This window comes from Lotus japonicus, chromosome 2 (genome assembly GCF_012489685.1).
Source record: "Lotus japonicus ecotype B-129 chromosome 2, LjGifu_v1.2".
Lineage (NCBI taxonomy): Eukaryota > Viridiplantae > Streptophyta > Magnoliopsida > Fabales > Fabaceae > Lotus > Lotus japonicus.
In genome coordinates, this window is record NC_080042.1 from 81455886 (window position 1) to 81476369 (window position 20484).

General features: G+C 33.5%; 2 protein-coding genes across 2 annotated transcripts; both read right to left on the reverse strand.

Moving 5' to 3' along the window:
- Nucleotides 1-1396: 1396 nt before the first annotated feature.
- On the reverse strand, nucleotides 1397-16892 carry LOC130740183 (uncharacterized). The gene is made up of 9 exons (XM_057592696.1): nucleotides 16088-16892; nucleotides 3726-3955; nucleotides 3400-3632; nucleotides 3082-3300; nucleotides 2896-2988; nucleotides 2714-2818; nucleotides 2334-2629; nucleotides 1890-1962; nucleotides 1397-1745 (listed from the first exon to the last, which is right to left on the reverse strand). Exons 2-7 carry the CDS (start codon nucleotides 3940-3942, stop codon nucleotides 2429-2431), a joined length of 1068 nt encoding a protein of 355 aa, XP_057448679.1. The 5' UTR covers nucleotides 3943-3955; nucleotides 16088-16892; the 3' UTR covers nucleotides 1397-1745; nucleotides 1890-1962; nucleotides 2334-2428.
- Nucleotides 5072-8376, reverse strand: LOC130740182 (uncharacterized). The gene is made up of 2 exons (XM_057592695.1): nucleotides 5567-8376; nucleotides 5072-5491 (listed from the first exon to the last, which is right to left on the reverse strand). The coding sequence occupies exons 1-2, from the start codon at nucleotides 6721-6723 to the stop codon at nucleotides 5173-5175; spliced, it is 1476 nt and encodes a 491-aa protein (XP_057448678.1). The 5' UTR covers nucleotides 6724-8376; the 3' UTR covers nucleotides 5072-5172.
- Nucleotides 16893-20484: the final 3592 nt, after the last annotated feature.

Consider the following 20484-nt stretch of genomic DNA (forward strand, 5'->3'; position numbering starts at 1 on the left):
CGAGGAATCTTTTTCTCAGCCAACATAATAATAATAATCATCAAGTTGCATTATTTTTTCATACTATACGATATACAATTGACTTCTATCCGTGAAAACTGGATCGTATGAGTTTTCTTTAAAACCAATTAAGATAAGGAAATAAACTAAAAAAGGAAAATTAAAGAGAAATGATACAACATTCACTTTTGTAAACCCAAAAAAAATATAACAACCACTTTAATTATTTTTTCATGAAACAATCTTAACCCTTAAAAGTAAAAATTAAATTAATTGTCAAGATCATGCAGAATGAGGTGCGACAATTTTGTTACGGCTATGTTTGGCACGCGTAGCTGATAAGTTAGCTAAAAGCTGAAAAGCTAACTGATAGCTGAAAGGCTAGCTGATAGCTGAAAGCTGAAAGCTGAAAAACTACGTAATTGGAACAAAAGTTTTTGGTAAAACTAGCGGTTGAACGAGCTGAAATGGTAAATTGACATACTTGTATAATTCCTTTTATATTTAACATTACTTTATTTTCATATTAATACCTATATGATATTAATATTAAAATTATTATAAATATTTTAATTTCACTCAAGTTATTTATCATCTTAAAAATATAATATTAATTTTTAGTTATTTAATTTTTATATATTTTTTTATTAATTTAAATAGAGTAAAACAAATAATTAGTAATATAAAATTACTTGTTTTGTTCTAAAGTAGTAATTATTTGTGTGCGGAAACGGTGCATGTGCATATGAGACAAGTGTGATAACTAATAAGTAAACATGTGTACACATAAGGCTAAAGGTGAAATTTTAATAAAATAATAAGGATAAAAATGAGAATATCACTACAAAAAACTTGCCATATAGTGACGGCAGAAAGCCGTAGGTAAAGGGTAAAAAACCGTCGCTATTGCTCGAAAAACTTTTACCGACGGAAAAAATTTTCGTGGTTTTTATTTGGCTGTACCCACGGTTTTTTTCCGTCGGTATAGCTTATAGTGACGGTAATCCTGCCGTTAGTTTAGCTCAACATGATATACCTACGGTTTTGTTTCCATCGGTATAGGTATTCATGACAATTTACGGTTGCACTATACCCACGGAAATATTGCCGACGCTGTAACCTTTTTGTGACGGAGAGTCGTCGTTGGTAGTACTTTAACTTATACCAACAATAATATTTCTGTCAGTATAGGTTTTAATTGTTTTTTTTTATACCTACGAATTTAATATCATTGCTATTGGATTTAGTGACGGTAGTAAATACTAACAAATGAAGATTTTAATTACACATTATAAATTGCAATTGTCAAAATTACTCGATTATTATGGGTTCTAAGAACTTTTTTACTAATATAAGTTAAATATCCCTTAATTGTTTTAAAGGATAAAAGCACCTATACACATTCAGCTCACATAAAAAAGTGAAGTGACATTAAAATGGTTGTCCTAATTCTCACAAGACATTTTCTACTACAACTGACGAATTTCAACTAGATCCCTTCATATCTTGAAAACATTACAATAATCAAAAGTGGAACATGACCACCAGAAAGTACCATACTAGCTAGCATAAAGTATGCATATGAAGTAGCTTCCCAATTCAAACAATTCATAGCATATAATCCTAATTTAACCATGATTCACAAAAACAACATAAAATCAAAACAATGTATATAAAAATGTTGCAAACTCATGCATATTCAATCTCCAATAACAAAGTAGCCTCTTAATCTTCACCGTCTTCATCTGCAAGTATTAAAAAGAACATGTCAATAACATATAGAAACAAACATTGGCAAAAGTAGACTATCAATGAGTTAAGCTAACTGTGTATCTCGACCATCAAAGTGTTTGATCATCAAATTTAGTACATGCTAAGAAGATACATACCATATTCATCATCTTCATTAGCGTTTGAACTTGGAGAATTCAAATGGTTCGGGGCACTCGAAGCATTTGAAACCTATTAAAAGTAAAAGCATGCTTAGAGACTATAATCCACAACGGGCAAAGAAGACCAAAACACCTTATGAGAATATGATAACAAAGTCCCTAGTGCAGTACACATATATTAATTAACTGTCAAAAATAGAAAGAAAAAAAAGCAACATACTAAGAGATAAGAGATTTTTGTACAAATGTGATTGCAACCAAAACTACAGAATTATTATTGTTGTATCCAATCTAATCTACATGTCAAAAGTGCTGAATTTTTAGTATCATAACACATTGTAACCAATGATCATTCTCAAAATAAAACAAAACATTAAGAGATTACCCGGACAAAACAATTTATACAAATCATAACACAAACAGCAAAAGGAAAAAGGTTACCCGTCTTGCAGCATCCACAAGCTCATTAAGATCTTCTCCAGGAAGTCGATTTTGAATTAGTGTCAACACATTTGTCAACAAGTTTTCCATATGCTTCATTCGATCACGTAGCTCTTCATTTTCAGATGAGGATGCCTTTGTTTTTTTACATTTTGGAATCTTGCCCATGCAGCGGATACGCCCCCTTTTATCAAGTCCTTGCACTTTAGAGAATATGTCTTCATTCCAAGATGTATGCCTTTGTGTGTTTTGAGTTGATTGAGATGTTTCAGCCTCATCATGTTTCTTAGTTCTTCCTAAAAATCATAGATATGCCAACAAAAAATAAGTTAACTATGCAAAAAAAGTTTAAGCAAAACAAGAAAGAAAGTAAATCTTACAATTACTCTTGCAGCTTTTTCATTGACAATTGTCCCATCTTTACGAGTTCGAGTCTGAATGTATATCTCTTTACGTTTAGGCGACACTCCTTTGCCCAATTTTTTCTAAATTCATTTAAACAAGTTATAAGTAATTTTGCACAAATTAATTTACTCAATGACATGTACAAATAAATACAAACCTTTTCGTCAATCAATCTTGGAAGACTTTTTGTTCCCATACAATGAACATCTTCAAACTTGGCACGATTTCTTCGGTTAATCTCACTTGTTTTCTGTAGATAATACAAACTAATATTAGTAAAGAAATGAAATTTGTAAAACATTAAGATCAATATGCATAATAATCTATTTGCTTTAGGACTTACTTGTCCTGATTCTGAAAACCAATGATGAACTAAATCACGATATTGACTTGGTTCAACTCTATCATCAGGCAATTTGGATGCAATTTCTTCTTCTGTTTTAGAAGGATTATATGCTAGTGACTTTATATCACTCTTCCATTGCCTCCACTTTTCATTCAACTCCGCTTTCAACATTTCTCTTATTGTGTCATTTATTGGAGGAACAAACTCAAATTTACTCTAAAACAATAAATGTTAAAATAAATATATTATAGTACAAAATAAGTCATAATACCATTTTTATTATATAAAAGTAATTCAAAATAACAATTATGATACCTCTATTGCTTCCAACATGTCATCTATGTTCTCCTTTGGCATCTTTTTCCAAGAAATGTAGTTGATGGGAGCAAAATGAGGTCTTCTAACCACACTACCTATGAAACGAGTAAGAGTTGTTGCTTCTTCACCAACGGTTCGACCATATTTGTCTAAATTAACTATTATAAAATCACCAACTTGCATATCCCAAACATCTAACATTCTTGTTGGGCCTCTTACTCGTTTCGACTCTATGCATTCACATGTGGAAAAAAGACATAAGTATACAAGACATTAATTTATTATTTAGAATAAATAAAGCATATAAATGAAATCATGTATACCTTTCTCAGCTTGTATTTCCTCAGTTTCAATATCAGAAGGAATGGAGTTAGACTCCAAAGATCCATGCATGACCTCTTCTCCATGTCCTGGGTTAGATTGGGTTTCTTCAGCATTTCTTGTGGAAGATTCTATCCCATCATTTTCATTTGGTTGACCATGTTGATTTGAGTTTTCCGGTCTACGATGTCCAATATTTAATTTTCTCTTCTTTCCCATTGCAACCTTGATACTAATTACTTGCAAATGAACAAGTAAATAATAAATTATAACACTATCAATTATTTATATGATTTCAATCTAATATATCAGCACAAACAATAACCATAAAAAACAGGGAAAAAGCACACTCAAAGCATATATACAGGATCAAAGATATATCTTAAACCAATAATGGATGACTTAAAACACCATATTTTGCTCAAATACCATAAAAAATACAAAATAAAGTACAATTAAAACATAGGCTCTTCCTCTTCCTCTTCCTCTTCCTCTCCCTCTTGTTCATCATGAGCAATTTCCTTATCAACATCAACAACAACTTCAAAGAAATCAAAATCATCATCAACTGCTTCCCTAACTAAATCATTATTATTCCGAGTAATTTCACTTGTATCATGCATTGGTTGCTCCTGAATTTCTTCAACTTCATTGGATTCCTCATCACCCATGTCATATATATCCCTAACCTTTGCATTCACAACAACAGACCAATCCTTGTTCCTCTCATCACATACATAAAACACTTTTTTGGCTTGTGATGCAAAAATAAATGGGTCATCACAAATATATTTTCCCGTATGTTTCAAGAATTTGAAGTTCACAAGAGTCATCCCAAACTTGTCTTTCTTTACACCTTTCTTGATATCAACCCAATCACATTTGAATAACACAGCCTTGTATTTTCCAGAATAATCCAACTGAAATATATCGGTTAATGCCCCATAGTAGTTAATTTCATCATTTGAGGTCTTAGTCACAACAACTACTCCGCTGTTTTGTGTTTTTAAGAACCTTTCTCTCTTCTTAGTGTGAAACCTAAATCCATTAATGACATAACCAGTATATCTTCTTGCAACTTCATATGGTCCACGAGCTAACCATCTAAGTTGATCAGTAACTCGTGCGCTTCTTTGTTCATCCAAGCGCTGAGTCTAAAAGTTTTAAGAGAAAAAGTAAGATATAACATAAAAATTATCATTCAATTAAACTAAATTAATTCTGTTATTCTCACCCTCTGTTGAAACCACTCATTAAATTTTTCACTGTGTTGCTTTTCAACTTCCAATTGTGACAGCCGTCGTGGTCGAGACTGTCTCTTAAGAAGTCCAATGTGTTCTCTATAAAATAACAAGAATGTAATCAAAAGATTATAAAATATCTTGAACTTGTATAAGAAGGAAAACAAGATTGATGTCTTACTCTACAAATGGAGTGACTGGGTCATAGTTAAAAAGCACATATCTGTGAGCTTGTTGTAACTCTTTTTTTTTCAAGCTTAGCTCTACTCACTCTCTTTCGTTTCTTTAACTGAAACTTTTGTTGTCTCTTCCGTCCTAGCGGCCTCCCCATAGGATGTAAAAAACTTCCATCATCCAATGTAGAGTCAAATTCATCGTCATTTCTAGTGGGTCTACTAAACCTTGTTTCAACCCCAGATAAATATTGTGAACAAAAGGTCAGGCATTCATTGGCCAAAAAACTTTCTGCAATAGATCCTTCTGGATATGCTTTGTTACGTACAAATGACTTAAGGGTGAGAAGGAACCTAGGAAAGAAATAATTTTAGATATATATGATTCTAACATTAAAATAAATTAATTTAAAAATACATAATTAATACCTTTCAATAGGATACATCCATCGGTATTGCACAGGTCCTCCAACCTTAGCCTCATGAGCCAAATGAACAACCAAATGCACCATTATAGTAAAAAAGGAAGGAGGAAATATTGTTTCAAGCTGACATAATGTGATAGCTATTTGAGACTCCAACTGTTCTATAAACTTCACATTAAGCACTTTAGAACAAATTTGTTTGAAGAAGTTGCACAAGTCAATTAAAACTGAGGTAACTTTATCTGGCAATGATCCTCTCAATGCTATTGGAAGAAGCTCTTGCATCAAAACATGACAATCATAACTTTTTAAGCCAAATATCTTGCGTTGTTGCACTTGCACACACCGTGAGATGTTTGATGAGCATTCATCCGGAGCTTTTACATTCTTGAGAACACTAAGAAAATCATCTTTTTCTTTGGTAGTCATTTGATAACAAGCTCTAGGCAAAAGCATTGTATTAGTGTTAGGGCTTGGTTGAGGATGAAGAATACTTCTTATGCCCATATCTACAAGGTCAGCTCGTGCCTTATAATTATCTTTTGATTTCCCCTCTTGGTTCAACAATGTACCAATGATGTTATCACACACATTTTTTTCAATGTGCATCACATCAAGGTTGTGACGCAATTCGTTATATTTCCAATAAGGCAAAGAAAATAAAATACTCTTCTTTTTCCAGCGTTGTGCCTGATCCCCTAAACATTCATCTTCAATCTCATCTAGTTGCCTTAACTGTGCAGTCCCATCAAGTCGAATAGGAGGATCCCTAAACTCTTGTGTTCCATCAAAGTCCTTACCATTCAACCTCCATTTGTGATTAGGTGTCAACCATCTACGATGGCTCATGTAGCAAAATTTTCTACCATTGCGTAACCATTGTGAGGAAGTTTCAAAACCACAACATGGACAAGCATATTTTCCTTTAGTACTCCATCCAGATAGGTTGGCATATGCTGGAAAGTCATTAATAGTCCACATTAATGCAGCATGAAGTTGGAATGACTCTTTCTTGTATGCATCAAAGGTTTCAAGTCCATTCTCCCACAACTCTTGAAGCTCTTTTACCAATGGTTGAAGATAAGTATCAATGTTATTTCCTGGACCTTTAGGACCAGGAATGAGTAATGATAACATGAAGAATGATTGTTTCATACACATCCAAGGAGGAAGGTTGAAATGAACTAGAATGACAGGCTATGTACTATGGGTAATACTCATAGTCTTGAAAGGATTGAACCCATCAGAAGCCAATCCTAATCGTACATTATGAGGATCTAAAGCAAAAGTTTGATATTTGGAGTCAAATTTCTTCCAAGCAAGCGAGTCAGCTGGATGTCTAAGAAAACCATCATCCAATCTGCCATCACGGTGCCATCTCATTGCTTCAGCAATTTTGGAAGACATGAATAAGCGTTGTAGCCTTGGTTTTAAAGGAAACCATCGAAGTATCTTTGCTGGAATTCCTGGTAATGGCACACTCTTTGGTAAAGGTGTGTTCTTTTGTTTTTCAGATGTCTTGGTTCCATTAGGTTGTACCTCTTCAGTTACTGTTTTCCACCTTGACGCACCACATTTTGGACAGACTTCATCGTTGGTATATTTGTCCCAGTACAGGATACAATCATTAGGACAAGCATGAATCTTTTCATAACCTAAGCCTAGCTCTGAAATCATTTTCTTTGTTTCATAGAATGACTTTGGCAAAACATTTCCTTCTGGGAAAGCGTCTCTTAACAAATCTAATAACATAGAAAATGACTTATCACTCCACCCATGAAGACACTTCAAATGATACAAGTGTACCATAAAGGATAGCTTGCTATACTTCTTACAATTGGGATAGAGAATTTGCTCATTGTCCTTTACCAATCGATAAAACTTGTTAGCATTTTCTTCTACTTGTGGGTTCCTTTCACCATCATCAAATAATGGGTCTTCTGCTGTATGAGATGCTAAAACATCATGAATTAAACCATCCATGTCATGCTCCATTTCAGTATGTTCTGGTTCTTCAATTGTGCTACTTGAAGCTACAGGCTTCTCACCATGAAATATCCATTGCTTATAACCTCTAAGAAATCCACGACGTGGATTGGTAAGGTGTTCATAGACACTTGTACGAGATAGTGACTTACAATTTGCACATGTTGTACAAGGACACCAGATTTTTTCACTAACTTGTGAATTTTGAAAAGCAAATTCAAGAAACTCATTAACTCCTCTGATATATTCTTCACTTCGCCTTGATGGATCACGAATCCACTCTCTAGACTCCATTTAAAAGTATTAACTGAAGCATAAATAACTTCTTAGGAAAGAAAAACATGATGCATTCAATCAAGCAACCAAGAACATCCATAACAAACTAAAAAACACTCTCAAAACAAGCTTAAAACAACTTAGGAAAACAAGCTTAATATATATAGTCATCTTAAATAGGAACTTGAAAATTCAGCTTTCATTATTGTTAGTTCTAACTTCTAATTACTTAGCAAACCTTCTATATAAGTTGCTGCTACAAGTGTGGCAGCTAAACTTCTCGTTCTAATTACTTTTAGGATGGAAAAGTGTTCGAGAGATCAAAGAAAAAAGGGTCAGGAGTTTATCTACAAGTGTGGCAGCTAAGCTTCTCATTCTAATTACTTTGAGGGTGGAAAAGTGTTCGAGAGGAGCTTCTTATTTTAATTACTTGTGCCAATGGTCATATCTTGGGAATTTTTATCTACTGTTTTAGTTCTTTTTCTTTTATGGACTTTTGGTAGATCGATAGCTTCATCAACAGTTATGAATCTATTCAATTTTGATGCTTTGTAAAATGATCTATTTTGTTATGCTGTCCATTGCTAACATAGTAGTGTTTTATTTTTTAAAAGCCAAGACAAAGAAAACAAGAAAACAGGACACAAATATAGGCATAGATACATAATAAATACAACCATAGTCCATAACTTACACCTAAGCCAGTAGTGATTTTTTCTTAAAGGCCAAAGAAGTTTTTATTAAACATAGCACAAGTAGTGCTAAACTTTGATCCATAGCAGTATCAATCTAGTGCCATTAGTTAAAGAAACAAAAAATGAGAAGCCTCTAATTTAGATTAAGCCACAACCTGTAATAGCTAGTGTAAATAATTATATGAACTGATATATGAATAATTATATGAACTGATATATTAAGCCACAACCTGTAATAGCAGTATATGACCTCTTTTGGGTTTATCCATTTCAATTCTGTACCAAATTTTAGTTCAGTATACAAATTTAGCAAGAAATAACACAACAAAGAGATATCAAATGGCCCAGAAAGTGAAATCACAAAGAGATATCTGTAAATAAAACCAGAAAATCATAAAACCACAATACAACAATATCAAGTGGTGCAGAACATTGAATCAAAGAAGCACATGCTCCATTTAGGGCAGGGTCAAGAAGCTGGAGTTTAAAAAACGTTACCAATTTCGTTCGAGTTCTGTAGTCGAGAAGAAGTGCCGCCGAGAAGAACAGCCAGTCCCGCGCACAGAGGTGGAGAGAAGCTGGAACCGCCGCACACAGGGGAGGAGGAGAAGACGGATGGCGTGCACACAAGGGTGGAGGAGAAGGCAAAGCGCGGGCGCACAGGGGAGGAGGAGACGGACGCGCACAAACAGAGAAGGAGACGGACGGAGGAGAAGGCAAAACGCCGGCGCACAGGGGAGGAGGAGGAGACGGACGCGCACAAACAGAGAAGGAGACGGACGACTACGCCATCAAGCAAAGCTAGGGATTTTGCAGAACAAGGGCCTTTTGCGTTTTCAGAAGAAGAAGGGTTTTGTTTTCTCAATGTCCTTTTGTGTTTCAGAGAGAGTAAGGGCTTTTTTTCTCCTATAATTTTAGTCTTTTATGATTATTTTATGATAAAAATAACCTTTGCAAAAAAATAAGCGCTTAATTGTGAAATTTTTGGCGGGCAAATTTTAGCTACGGCATAAAAAAGCGTTGGTATATAATACTTATAGCCACGGTAAGTCAAATTCCGTTGGTATAGGATGTCTATTCTCACCCTATTTATATCTATCACTATATCTTATAGCGACGAAATTATATCTGTAGATATATGTAATCTATACCCACAGATTTTATACTCGTCCCTAAAACATATAGTAACAAAATAAAATATTGGTTGATATACGATGCTTTTACCCATGGTTGAAGTTTTGTCACTAAATGAATTAGTTACAGTAATAATCATCCGTAGGTATATCCTACCTATAGCCACGGTTAATAAGGAGTCTGTTGGTAAATAACACTTATACCTACGCTTTTTAATGTTGTCACTAAAGTTGTCCGTTGGTATATGGCAATTTTTTTGTAGTGTATATTTAATAAGCTATAAGCTTTAAGTTACCCTGAGATAGCTTATAGCTTAAAGCTTTAAGCTACTGAAATAATCTCATTCACCAAACACTTTTATAGAGCTTTTGAGCTTGTCAAATAAGCTTTAAGCTAGTCAAATAAGCTATAAGCTAGCTGAAATGACATGCCAAACATGCCCTACATAGGATTCATTTTGTTTTTTTTTCTTCTTTTTCAAAAGTATTCATTTTGGTTTAAACGGGTTGTATATATGATCTATGTGGGTTACCAACTCACAACTCAATGGACTAATAAGATTTTTTATAAATAAATTAATAAATAAAATATAAAAATTTCAACTCACTTATTTTCAATGTGTTTGAACGATGAATTATTTAACCCAAATTTTCTTATGCGTCATTTAAATAACCTTTGGTTTAAACTATATAACTTCCGAGGAATTTTTTTCTTCAGTCAACATAATAATAAGGTGAATTCTGTGGTGCCTGTGCCAAAATGTGGGTGTGGTGCCTCCATGAGGTCTGTCAAATAGGAAAGTGACATGTGGCCCCTATTATATCTAATTTTTAAATTTCCATCTATTTTTACCCTTTTCCAATAATTCTAAAATTAAAAAAGGAAGGGCCTCTTAGCAATTGTTTGAAAGTTGGCTTTGGTAAAAATCTGATTTTACCATTACTGGAGATTGAAACGACTCATCTTCAACCTCTCTCTCTTCCACTCATCTTCAACCACTGCACTCATGTTTATCCCATAGAGTGAGCAGGAACTCATCCAACGACTCATCTTCAACCTCTCCCTCTTCCCAATTCGTGTTGCCCTTATTGCACTGTTATTTGGATTTGAATACGACGATCGCAGGAATCCCCCTTGTTTCAGCCTCCAGTTGCGTTTTCTTTCACGGGTCAAGAATCAACATCTCAAGGTGTGTTTTTCAAAATTATCTTCCATCAATTTGGCATCGAAAAGCCGATTCATTTGGAATCGTGTTAATATCGTCCTCATATTGAAAAGCTGATTCGTGCTTTGTGTGTTGTTGGTGTTTAGGGTTTTACCTTAGGAGTCAATTAGATTTCAACTAGTATGGGAAAGGTTGATGGGGGGTATTTTTGTGAAAGGGATTGTTTGCTTGGCCTGGAACTGTTTCTGTGAGGGTCACTGGGGTTGCTCTTCTGTGATTGACTTTCCCATAGCCGTATCTCTCTTTTCTTGTCGAAAACCAGCTGCTGGGTTGCGCTCAGTCTAGAGTGTATTTGGTGGGAAATCAGGAGAGCGCTGCTGGTGAATTTTCATCTCCCTTCTGGTTGCTTGCAGCGCAATTGGGTTTCTTTTGTGCTGTTGTTAGGCTTTTATCTCGTATCTGTTCTGTTTTGGGTCTGTTTCTTTTTGTTGTTTCTCTTTTGTACTATTCTTTTATTCAATTGTAAAACTGCTCTCTCTCTCTCTCTTTATTTTCTCTGGAACGTTCCTCTATAGGGAATGAAGAGAGTGTTGATGAAAAATGAAGATAATGTTTCAATTTTCAAAACAGGGAAAATGAATAGTCATGTAACTTCAATTCTGAAATGTTAAAAAAGTTACTTTTACTATAGTAACTGAATTAGTGAGGGACCAGATAGCAATATAAATAACTTTATTTTATTTTAAACTGTATTTTTCGAAAATATTTTCCCACAATTTAAAATCATTTCAAAACAAAAAAACAAAAAACCTCATTTAATACATGGCACATTCCTACTGGTCCAAACAGGCAGAGGCACCACACCCTCATCTGGAAGGAGGCAGGCACCTAATAATAATCATCAAGTTGCATTATTTTTTCATACTATACGATATACAATTGACTTCTATCGTGAAAACTGGATTGTATGAGTCTTCTTTGAAACCAAAGATAAGGAAATAAACTACACCCAGACAGAGAATATAAAAGATGCAACTTAAGCTTTAAAGCACTTTTTGTTATAATTTAGGATTTTGTTTATAAAAGTGCTTAAAAAGGTCTCTGTATTTTTTAAGAATTCAACTGAAAACGCTTTAAAATATGCATGTTTTTTTTGAAACATATGCATGTTAATAAGTCTTTTTTACGTTAAAAGAAAAAGTATTTTCTAATATTTCTTTCCAATGTAAAAAAAAAAAATCTAATGTAATAACACAATTTTACACATAATAATTATTTAAAACTCACTTTCCCTTCTTCCTCTGTATAACATAAGACATTGACTCATCTTAAAAAAATCTGCTAATTCACGAGTTGAATAGGTCAAATTAACTTCGTTTTTTTAATGTTTTGTATTTTTCAAAAAGTCGCCATGACATGTACTAGCTAGGTCTCATCTTAGAAAAACCTACTAATTAATGAGTTGAATAGGTCAAAATAACTTTTGCTTTTTTAATTCATATTTTCAATTATCATGATAGTACATGTTTTGTATTTCTTTTAAAAGTCGCCATCACATATAACTAGGTACATATAAAATCCGGAGAAATATTAAATAATACAAACCGAAACCTCAACGAAGTACAAAAGCTTTTCTTTTACTACAGATAAACCTCATGATAGTCATATGTGTTGTCTTATTCGTGTGTTTCGTTTCGGCCCATTTAGCATTGCTCTAAAATTCGGTAAAGAGTTAATCTTGCTGTGATATGAGACGTGTAAGTGTGTGTTTGGATAACTCATCCAGGATCCACGTTTGGCCCTCATCTATGTTTTCAGAAGCAAGAAATAGTTGCTTTTGGATTTTTGGATCCACGTTTGACCCCTCCAGATTTGAAACCAAACACATACTAAGATGGATCTGAACTAAGGATTAGAAGGTAAATATAAGAATGTGTTCCGTGAACATCTTTGGTGTAGACATTTGGGATGAAAGAAAGGATATGTTTGGTTAGGAAAGAAAGTGAGAATAAAAATGTTGTCTATTTTTTCCTTACTTGATGGCATGGTTGCTGACTTAATAATAATGTGCCCAAAGAAATAAAGACTAAAATATGGTTGGTGACTTATTAAAGAGAGGTTAAAAACTTAATAATAAAAGACTGCAAGATGGGTGACTTAATAAAGAAAGACTGAAAGAAGGTATTGATTTTTTCTGACCCAATATTATTCCTGGCTTTACCGGTTACTTTTGGGGACAATTTTTTGTACTATTTGGTAACCCTGTGAGAAAACGTAACCTATTGTGGAGAAAATACAACAATTATCACGTAATAATTGTTCCCTATTATTACATAGAGAACACTTATTTAGTGTTGTTATAAAATGTGTTGTATAAAACGATGTCAACATGTACCTAATTCCCAAGGCACTTTTAGGAACACAATTGCTAAAAGCAAAAAATGGTGTAGTGTGACGTTATAAATGGGAAAAAGATTCATAGACATAGGAATAGTAAAAACACCTCAAACACCCCTTTTTCCTGTGGATTTGGCCAAATAATACACTGAACTAACCACCTAAATACACATGACTAACCATAAAGCACAGAACACGGTTCTGTTCTTTATGGTTAGTCATGTGTATTTATGTGGTTAGTTCAGTGTATTATTTGGCCAAATCCCTAATTTAGGAATTTCAAGTTTACACGGTTTTGTGCTTTATGGTTAGTCATGTGTATTTAGGTGGTTAGTTCAGTGTATTATTTGGCCAAATCCCTAATTTAGGAATTTCAACTTTACATGGTTCTGTGCTTTATGGTTAGTCATGTGTATTTAGGTGGTTAGTTCAGTGTATTATTTGGCCAAATCCCTAATTTAGGAATTTCAACTTTACACGGTTATGTGCTTTATGGTTAGTCATGTGTATTTAGGTGGTTAGTTCAGTGTATTATTTGGCCAAATCCGCAGGGAAAAGAGGTGTTTGGGGTGTTTTTACTGTAGTTATGTCTATGAATCATTACTGTTATAAATGTGTTGGCCTAAGTTTGCTCGGTTATGAGTTAGATGAAATAAAACCCGCTTCTAATCATCTCGACTAACCGTCATGAAATTCCTTAATTGTGGATCCTTTGTACGTGTTGTCTCGAACAATAATAAACCCGAACACGATAGCTTTTTTGGGCTGACCATATGAAGGAATATTAGGAAAAAGGATAGTGTATGGAAAGGTATTTTTCTCTGTTTGGATTGGCAAGGAAAATAAGTGGTGGGGAGCAAAAGCTATGAGGCACATGTTGTCTATTTTTTCCTTACTTGATGGCATGGTTGCGGACTTAATAATAATGTACCCAAAGAAATAAAGACTAAAATATGGTTGGTGACTTATTAAAGAGAGATTAAAAAACTTAATAATAAAAGACTGCAAGATGGGTGACTTAATAAAGAAAGACTGAAAGAAGATATTGATTTTTTCTGACCCAATATTATTTTTTCCCCCTCGAAAAACTCTGACCCAGTATTATATGACTCTGTGTGTTCATTATTGAAAGTAAACTTTACGTATGATAAATTAGTTAAATTTTATCGTAAATAAATTGCCTCAAATGAAAGTCATCGAATAAGTAATAATGTTTTGTATATACTTGTAATTTGAGGAGAGAGACGTAATGAAATGAGAGAAAAATGAAAGATATCATCAATAATAATATGATAAAAAATATATGATAAATATATAAAATAAAATGAGTGAAAATGATATCCAAAATAAAATATAATGATAATTAATTACAATCCATTCTTTTTACACATGCCATGCGGATTGCAGAATAGCGGGGTCAGTCTAGTCTACTGTATAGCAATTTTTTTAGAATTATTGATTTCAGGAGTAAGCTAAAAAAGATACGTACTCCCAATCTTGGCCCTTCATTTTATTCTAAACTAATGGCTATGATAAAACCCTATAATCTGTCATGTGACTCATCTCCCCAATTCCTCTCTCGCATTTTCTCGTTCTTCTTCTAAACATTTTTGTGGATCTACTGCAACTCAACATTTCTTTTTCATATGAATCGGAGTAAGCTAAAAAAGTTACATACTGTAACGCTCTAATTTTCTAAATCAGGGATCACATTAGTAACCCAACAAATATGGGGACTAACTCGGGTTTTTTTTTCTTTTTTCAAAGAGGTGATATTTTCGAAACACAAAAGGCTCATCATCACCCAAGCAATGGCGCGAGAAGTTCCCAGGTAAGCTGGTCGGGCGCAATGCCTCATTAAAAGCCCTTCTTTCCTAGACATAACAACTCGGGTTCTTACTTGAACTCAAATGAGGTTTCTCGATAACATTTTCAAACTTTTAAAAACAATCGATTATTCTTTTGAATCTCAAATTAATTCAATAAATCCAATTTTCAAAAAGTAAATCAGTTAGTCATTTGAGTTTCAAATCCGTTTAATTTATCAATTTTGAAAAGAATCAATTAATCTTTTTATTTCCAAAAATAATCTAATCAATCCATTTTTTTAAATAAATATCGCATAACAAATACTATATCTCAATATAAATTTAAAGTAATAACCGCTAGTGTAAAAACTCCAACAAAATTAATAGCGTACGGAAACAAAGTAAAAAATTATTTAATGAACGTTTGTCTTGCAAGTCATCCATCTTCGCCGTCTCAAAGCCATCGTCGCCTAACCCTAGCCGTTGCCACCAACACCATGTCGTCAAGGCAATCAGACTATACCACTTTGCGGCTCTTCGTCTGGCGTTAAGCACCAACAACTTAAAGATTTCAAATAAAAGCTACCAACAACTCAAAATCTTATCTAACAACAACTTAAAACCTCACAAGGCTAGTCTTAATGCCTACATGCATCTACCAAGATGGATCGATCAAAACCTCACAAGGCTAGACAACCACATTGTCGAGTAATTCAAAACACCTCCACGAGGTGGGACAACCTCGTGGGACAATTACCACCACGTTGCCACTTCAAAATCAAAATTCTAATGCTCGAGTTAGTGTCCAAGAGGCCCACGGCCAACATAACAACAAGGGTTTCGTTTATTTCCAAATTTTCAACAATAAAACGACACTTTTCCAAAATACGACATATTTCATATATCCAACAATTATCATGGCATAATCATGCAAGAAGCAAACAACATAACATCACAACATACAACAACAACAACAACAACGCCTTTAAAAAATTCATCTCACATATCATGCAAAGAAAATAAAATCATACAAACTCACGCACTAATTAAGAAACTACCATTACCTCCTCAGATTCTAGCGCATAAGATGAATGACCTTGAAGAATTGGAGGATGGAAAAGTGCTATCAACTACCAAGGGAAGAAGAAAGTTTCAGCCACAATAGGGAGAAGGAGCTCTAGGATTTAGAAGTCTCAAGTGTCTAGAGGAAGTAGCTACTGAGGTGTGTGTTTTTTGCATTCACTCTGAGGTCCTATTTATAGTTGAGGCTCACAATCACCTTGCCCCTTGAAAAATTCGACCAACCCACCTAAAGAGGGTGGGTTTTTTCTTCTTTCTGTTTTCCATCCCCTCTTTCCCCACCTTAGGTCTAGGTTCATTTACTAACCTTTTCTTTTTGAATCTATTAGATAAAACTAAACAAATTGTCTCTAGAACATTCCTTCATTAATTCATTAAATAATCATCATCTAAAGCTGACTACCATTCAGTTCTTAGGATTATATCTCTATTCATCTCAATTGATTTGCCCGGTCCTTGGCTTCGGAGGTTCAACGAAAAGGGAGGCAGTGAAGAAGGCTAGTTCGCATTGGAGACCATATGAAATCTTTTTATGGGAGTTTGATGGGAGTCATAGACAAATGGGTGTGTGCCCAGGAGGAAGATTGATGATAACTGAATTTGTCGCTGTTGCTACTGTAAAAATCCTGCTAGTTGCTGCTGTAAAAATGAGGCTGCTGTTGCTGTAAAAATGTCGCTGCTGTTGCTGTAAAATGCTGCTGCTGTGGAATTAGGTAGTGGATTTCTGTGTGGACTGTTGTTGTCTTAAATGGTGAAATTCAGTTTGCAAGTGTTGTACTATGGAGATGCCGTGGAATTATTTTGGATTTCAATGGAATTTGGATGCTGAGGTCTTTGGAGAGTCTTTGTGCTAAGCTGCTATTGCATTTGGGGTTTAAAGTGCTATTAAATTCATGTGTTTTGGATTGGATTGGCTTTTGGAGGTGACAATATTACATTAGGAGTGCAAAATTGGCTATCTTACGAGTGTTGTACTTTTTTTCCTTGCTAGATTTTTTCCCACTAGGTTTTTCCTAACAAGGTTTTAATGAGGCACTCTCTTAGGCTTTTGTTAATTGCACGTTTTGTGTAGTTTGTTAGTGTTGCCTGTGAGGAAGATCTGTTTGGTTCTTTGCCTTGGAAACTTTTTGTATCATGTTGGTTCATTATCAATAATATTTTTCATTTTAAAAAAAAAACTTAATTGGTAAAATAATTAAAAATAAGGGGAAAATTCCGAAAATTATATCTTTTACCCTATAAACCGGTCACATTCAGTTCCTCATGATTCTCTCCCCTTCTAGAAGCCCCATAAAGTTTTCAAATCATTATCTCCTAAATCCAAAATTCCGAATTTAATAAATTTCATACTCCATTATCATCTTCAGATAATATATATTATTTTTAATGACCCACTTTCCAAATTTTTCAAAAATACGTTGAAGATACAGTTCACAATTTACCTTATTATCTTTCAATTAAATAATTAAGAATTATTTAAATAATTTATTTATTTTTGATAAAAATAATTATTTTGAGATTATATCATACCCAACATAAATTTATTTCAATTTTATGTCTCCTTTTTGAATTTTTTTAAAAGATTCAAACTAAATTTATGGATAAACCCCTAAACAAGTCCAAATTAAATCTTTTAACCCACTTTTTATCTTTCCTAGTCATCAATCTCGAAAATCACAAAATTAATAAGATTATTTACATTTTATTTTTATTTTTTATGACTGATTTAATTAATTAATTAAATAATTATCCTAAGTCTATTTCTAATAAATGTTCATTTTTGTCATTTTACTTACAACTAACTAACGGCAGAAATAAATCCTATGCTGCTATTCAATATCTAACCAACATCAACAATGATGATATTAATCATAACAACTTTCACACATCATATGCATTGAACATTCGCATATTTCAACGACAAATAATCTGTCAACAACAATCAATTCACGAAAAACGGGTAACAGACAATGATCAAGCAATTTTAATAATAATAATAATAATAATAATAATAATAATAAATTCATAATAATTTATCTATTAAGTTGAGTGTCTTACACGTACTCCTCATCTTGACCCTTGATTTTATTCTAAAATAACGGCTATGATCAAACCCTATAATCTATCATGTGACTCCTCTCCCCAATTCCTCTCTCGCATTTTCCCATCCTTCTTCTAAACATTTTTGTGGATCTACTGCAACTCAACATTTCTTTTTTCATATGAAATCTTATAATAATGTGTGATAATATCGGTTTTAGTCCTAACAAATATTGATATATGAGCTTATTTTTGTAGGTACTGTACCCATGCTGAGAGATGTTGTTTCTCAACATTTCTTTTATATATATATATATATATATATATATCTTTTAAAAAAAATCCTAAAAATAGTTTTTGTTAGTTTTGAATCCTAAAAATATACATGGTTATATATTTATTTTAGTCCTTATAATTAAGTTTTGGTGGGCTCACAAAATAATTACACATCATTCTTGGTGTTTTTTTATCTGATTCGGCGATCTACTCATTTATATAATATTGTTAAGTTTTGTTGACGTGACTTACATGTAGGGCCGTGGAAGCCATATGGGAAATTAGGCAAATACCTAAGGCCCCAATTTTTTTTTACTATCCATAGGCCCTAATTTTTTTTAACAATAACTAAAGAAAAAATTGGAAAATTACTCTATAGTAGTTTACATTTTTTTTTTTTTTAGATAAGCCAAATGATATAAAAGGGAGTACAAATGGGTACTCCAGCCAAAATACAAAGAGCCAAGAAAGAGCCAACAGGATGATAGCCACTGTCAAGGCAAAGAAAAAAGAAAGGATCTAAAAGCTAATATCTACAAAGAGGAAAAAGATCCAACACTCCCTAACTGCAACAGGCCACCGTGCTCTAGAGAGTATTAATAAAGTGAAGGGGCTGTGCTTGCCATTCAAAGAAGGAACACGTGAAATTCTTTACCTTCCCTTTCATCCAGCACCACGATTTCACCTGAATTGAATCCAGGATTCTGTCAAAAATCAGTGGTTCGTTCATGAAGATGTAATCATTCCGCAGGTTCCAAATTGACCAGACGGTAGCAATCCAAATTGTCCATGCTCCCTGTTTTTGGGTCAGCGAGTTGCAACAGTAAATGTGTTGCAAGAAATGGTCTTTTCCTCTCTCAGGGATCACAGTAGAAAAGCCCAGCCAGTTATATATTGCCCTCCAAATCTGTGATGCTACAGGGCAAGAAAACAATAGGTGATCACCTGTCTCTTCTTGTTGGGCACAAAACGGACAAAGAGCCTCCTCAGCTGAGTAGATCACCCGACGCTTCCTAAGGTTGGCTCGAGATTGTATCCTATCGTGGAGAACTTTCCAAGCGAAAGCTAAAGCATTAGAAGGGGCCTGGATCTTCCACAGATGCCGAAACACCTCCTATAGTAGTTTACATGATCAACTACTTATTAGGAAGAAAATATTGAAACAAATGAAACGACAAAGTTAAAGAGAAAATGGTTCTTATCACTTATTTAAAAAATTATAAAAAATGAATTTGCATTGACATTATAATCCACACAAAAAAAAAAAAAATAGCCATCGAAATTGATATAGAACCAAAATTTCGCGAAAAATGTAAAGTTCATAAAAAGCCTCATTTTGATGAAAATATTAGTAGTGGGATCACACATTCATCTAAGAATCTTTTCGCATTGAGTATTTTTATACATACTAGATCAATCAATTAATTCTCTTGAAACACGATGAGTACATATTAGATTCTTTTCCAAATGTAAATATTGCCTATAGAATTTTATTGACAATTTCTGTAACGGTTGTTACTGCTGAAAGAAATTTTTCAAAATTAAAATTTCTTAAATCATATCTAAATCATATCGATTGTGTTAGCTATTTAATTTATCAATTGAAAACGAAATGTTAGAATTGTTGATTATAAAACTATTATAAATGATTTTGCAGCTCCAAAAGCTAGAAGGTTAATATAAAAAAATTGAAAATTTATATGATATATTAAGTATCTTTAAGCCCTTAAATGATTTTCGCCTTAAGCCCCCAGATGTCTATACACGGCCCTGCTTACATGTGTTTCTCATATGCAAAGTCTAGATGATACGAATATGTGTAAATATTAGATGGATTCCATGGTGCTGAATCACATAAAAAGTAGGAAGCAAAACTTAGTGATAGGAATTAAAACAGATAGCAATATTGTCAATTTTCAAGGATTTAAAACTAAGCAATATTTTATATTAACATACTGACCACATTTCTAGGACAAAAACATCTACATACATGCATGTATATAAAATTGAAAATTGGCTAATATTGCTGACATTTCATTGAGTTGATTGTAAAATTGTGTATAAA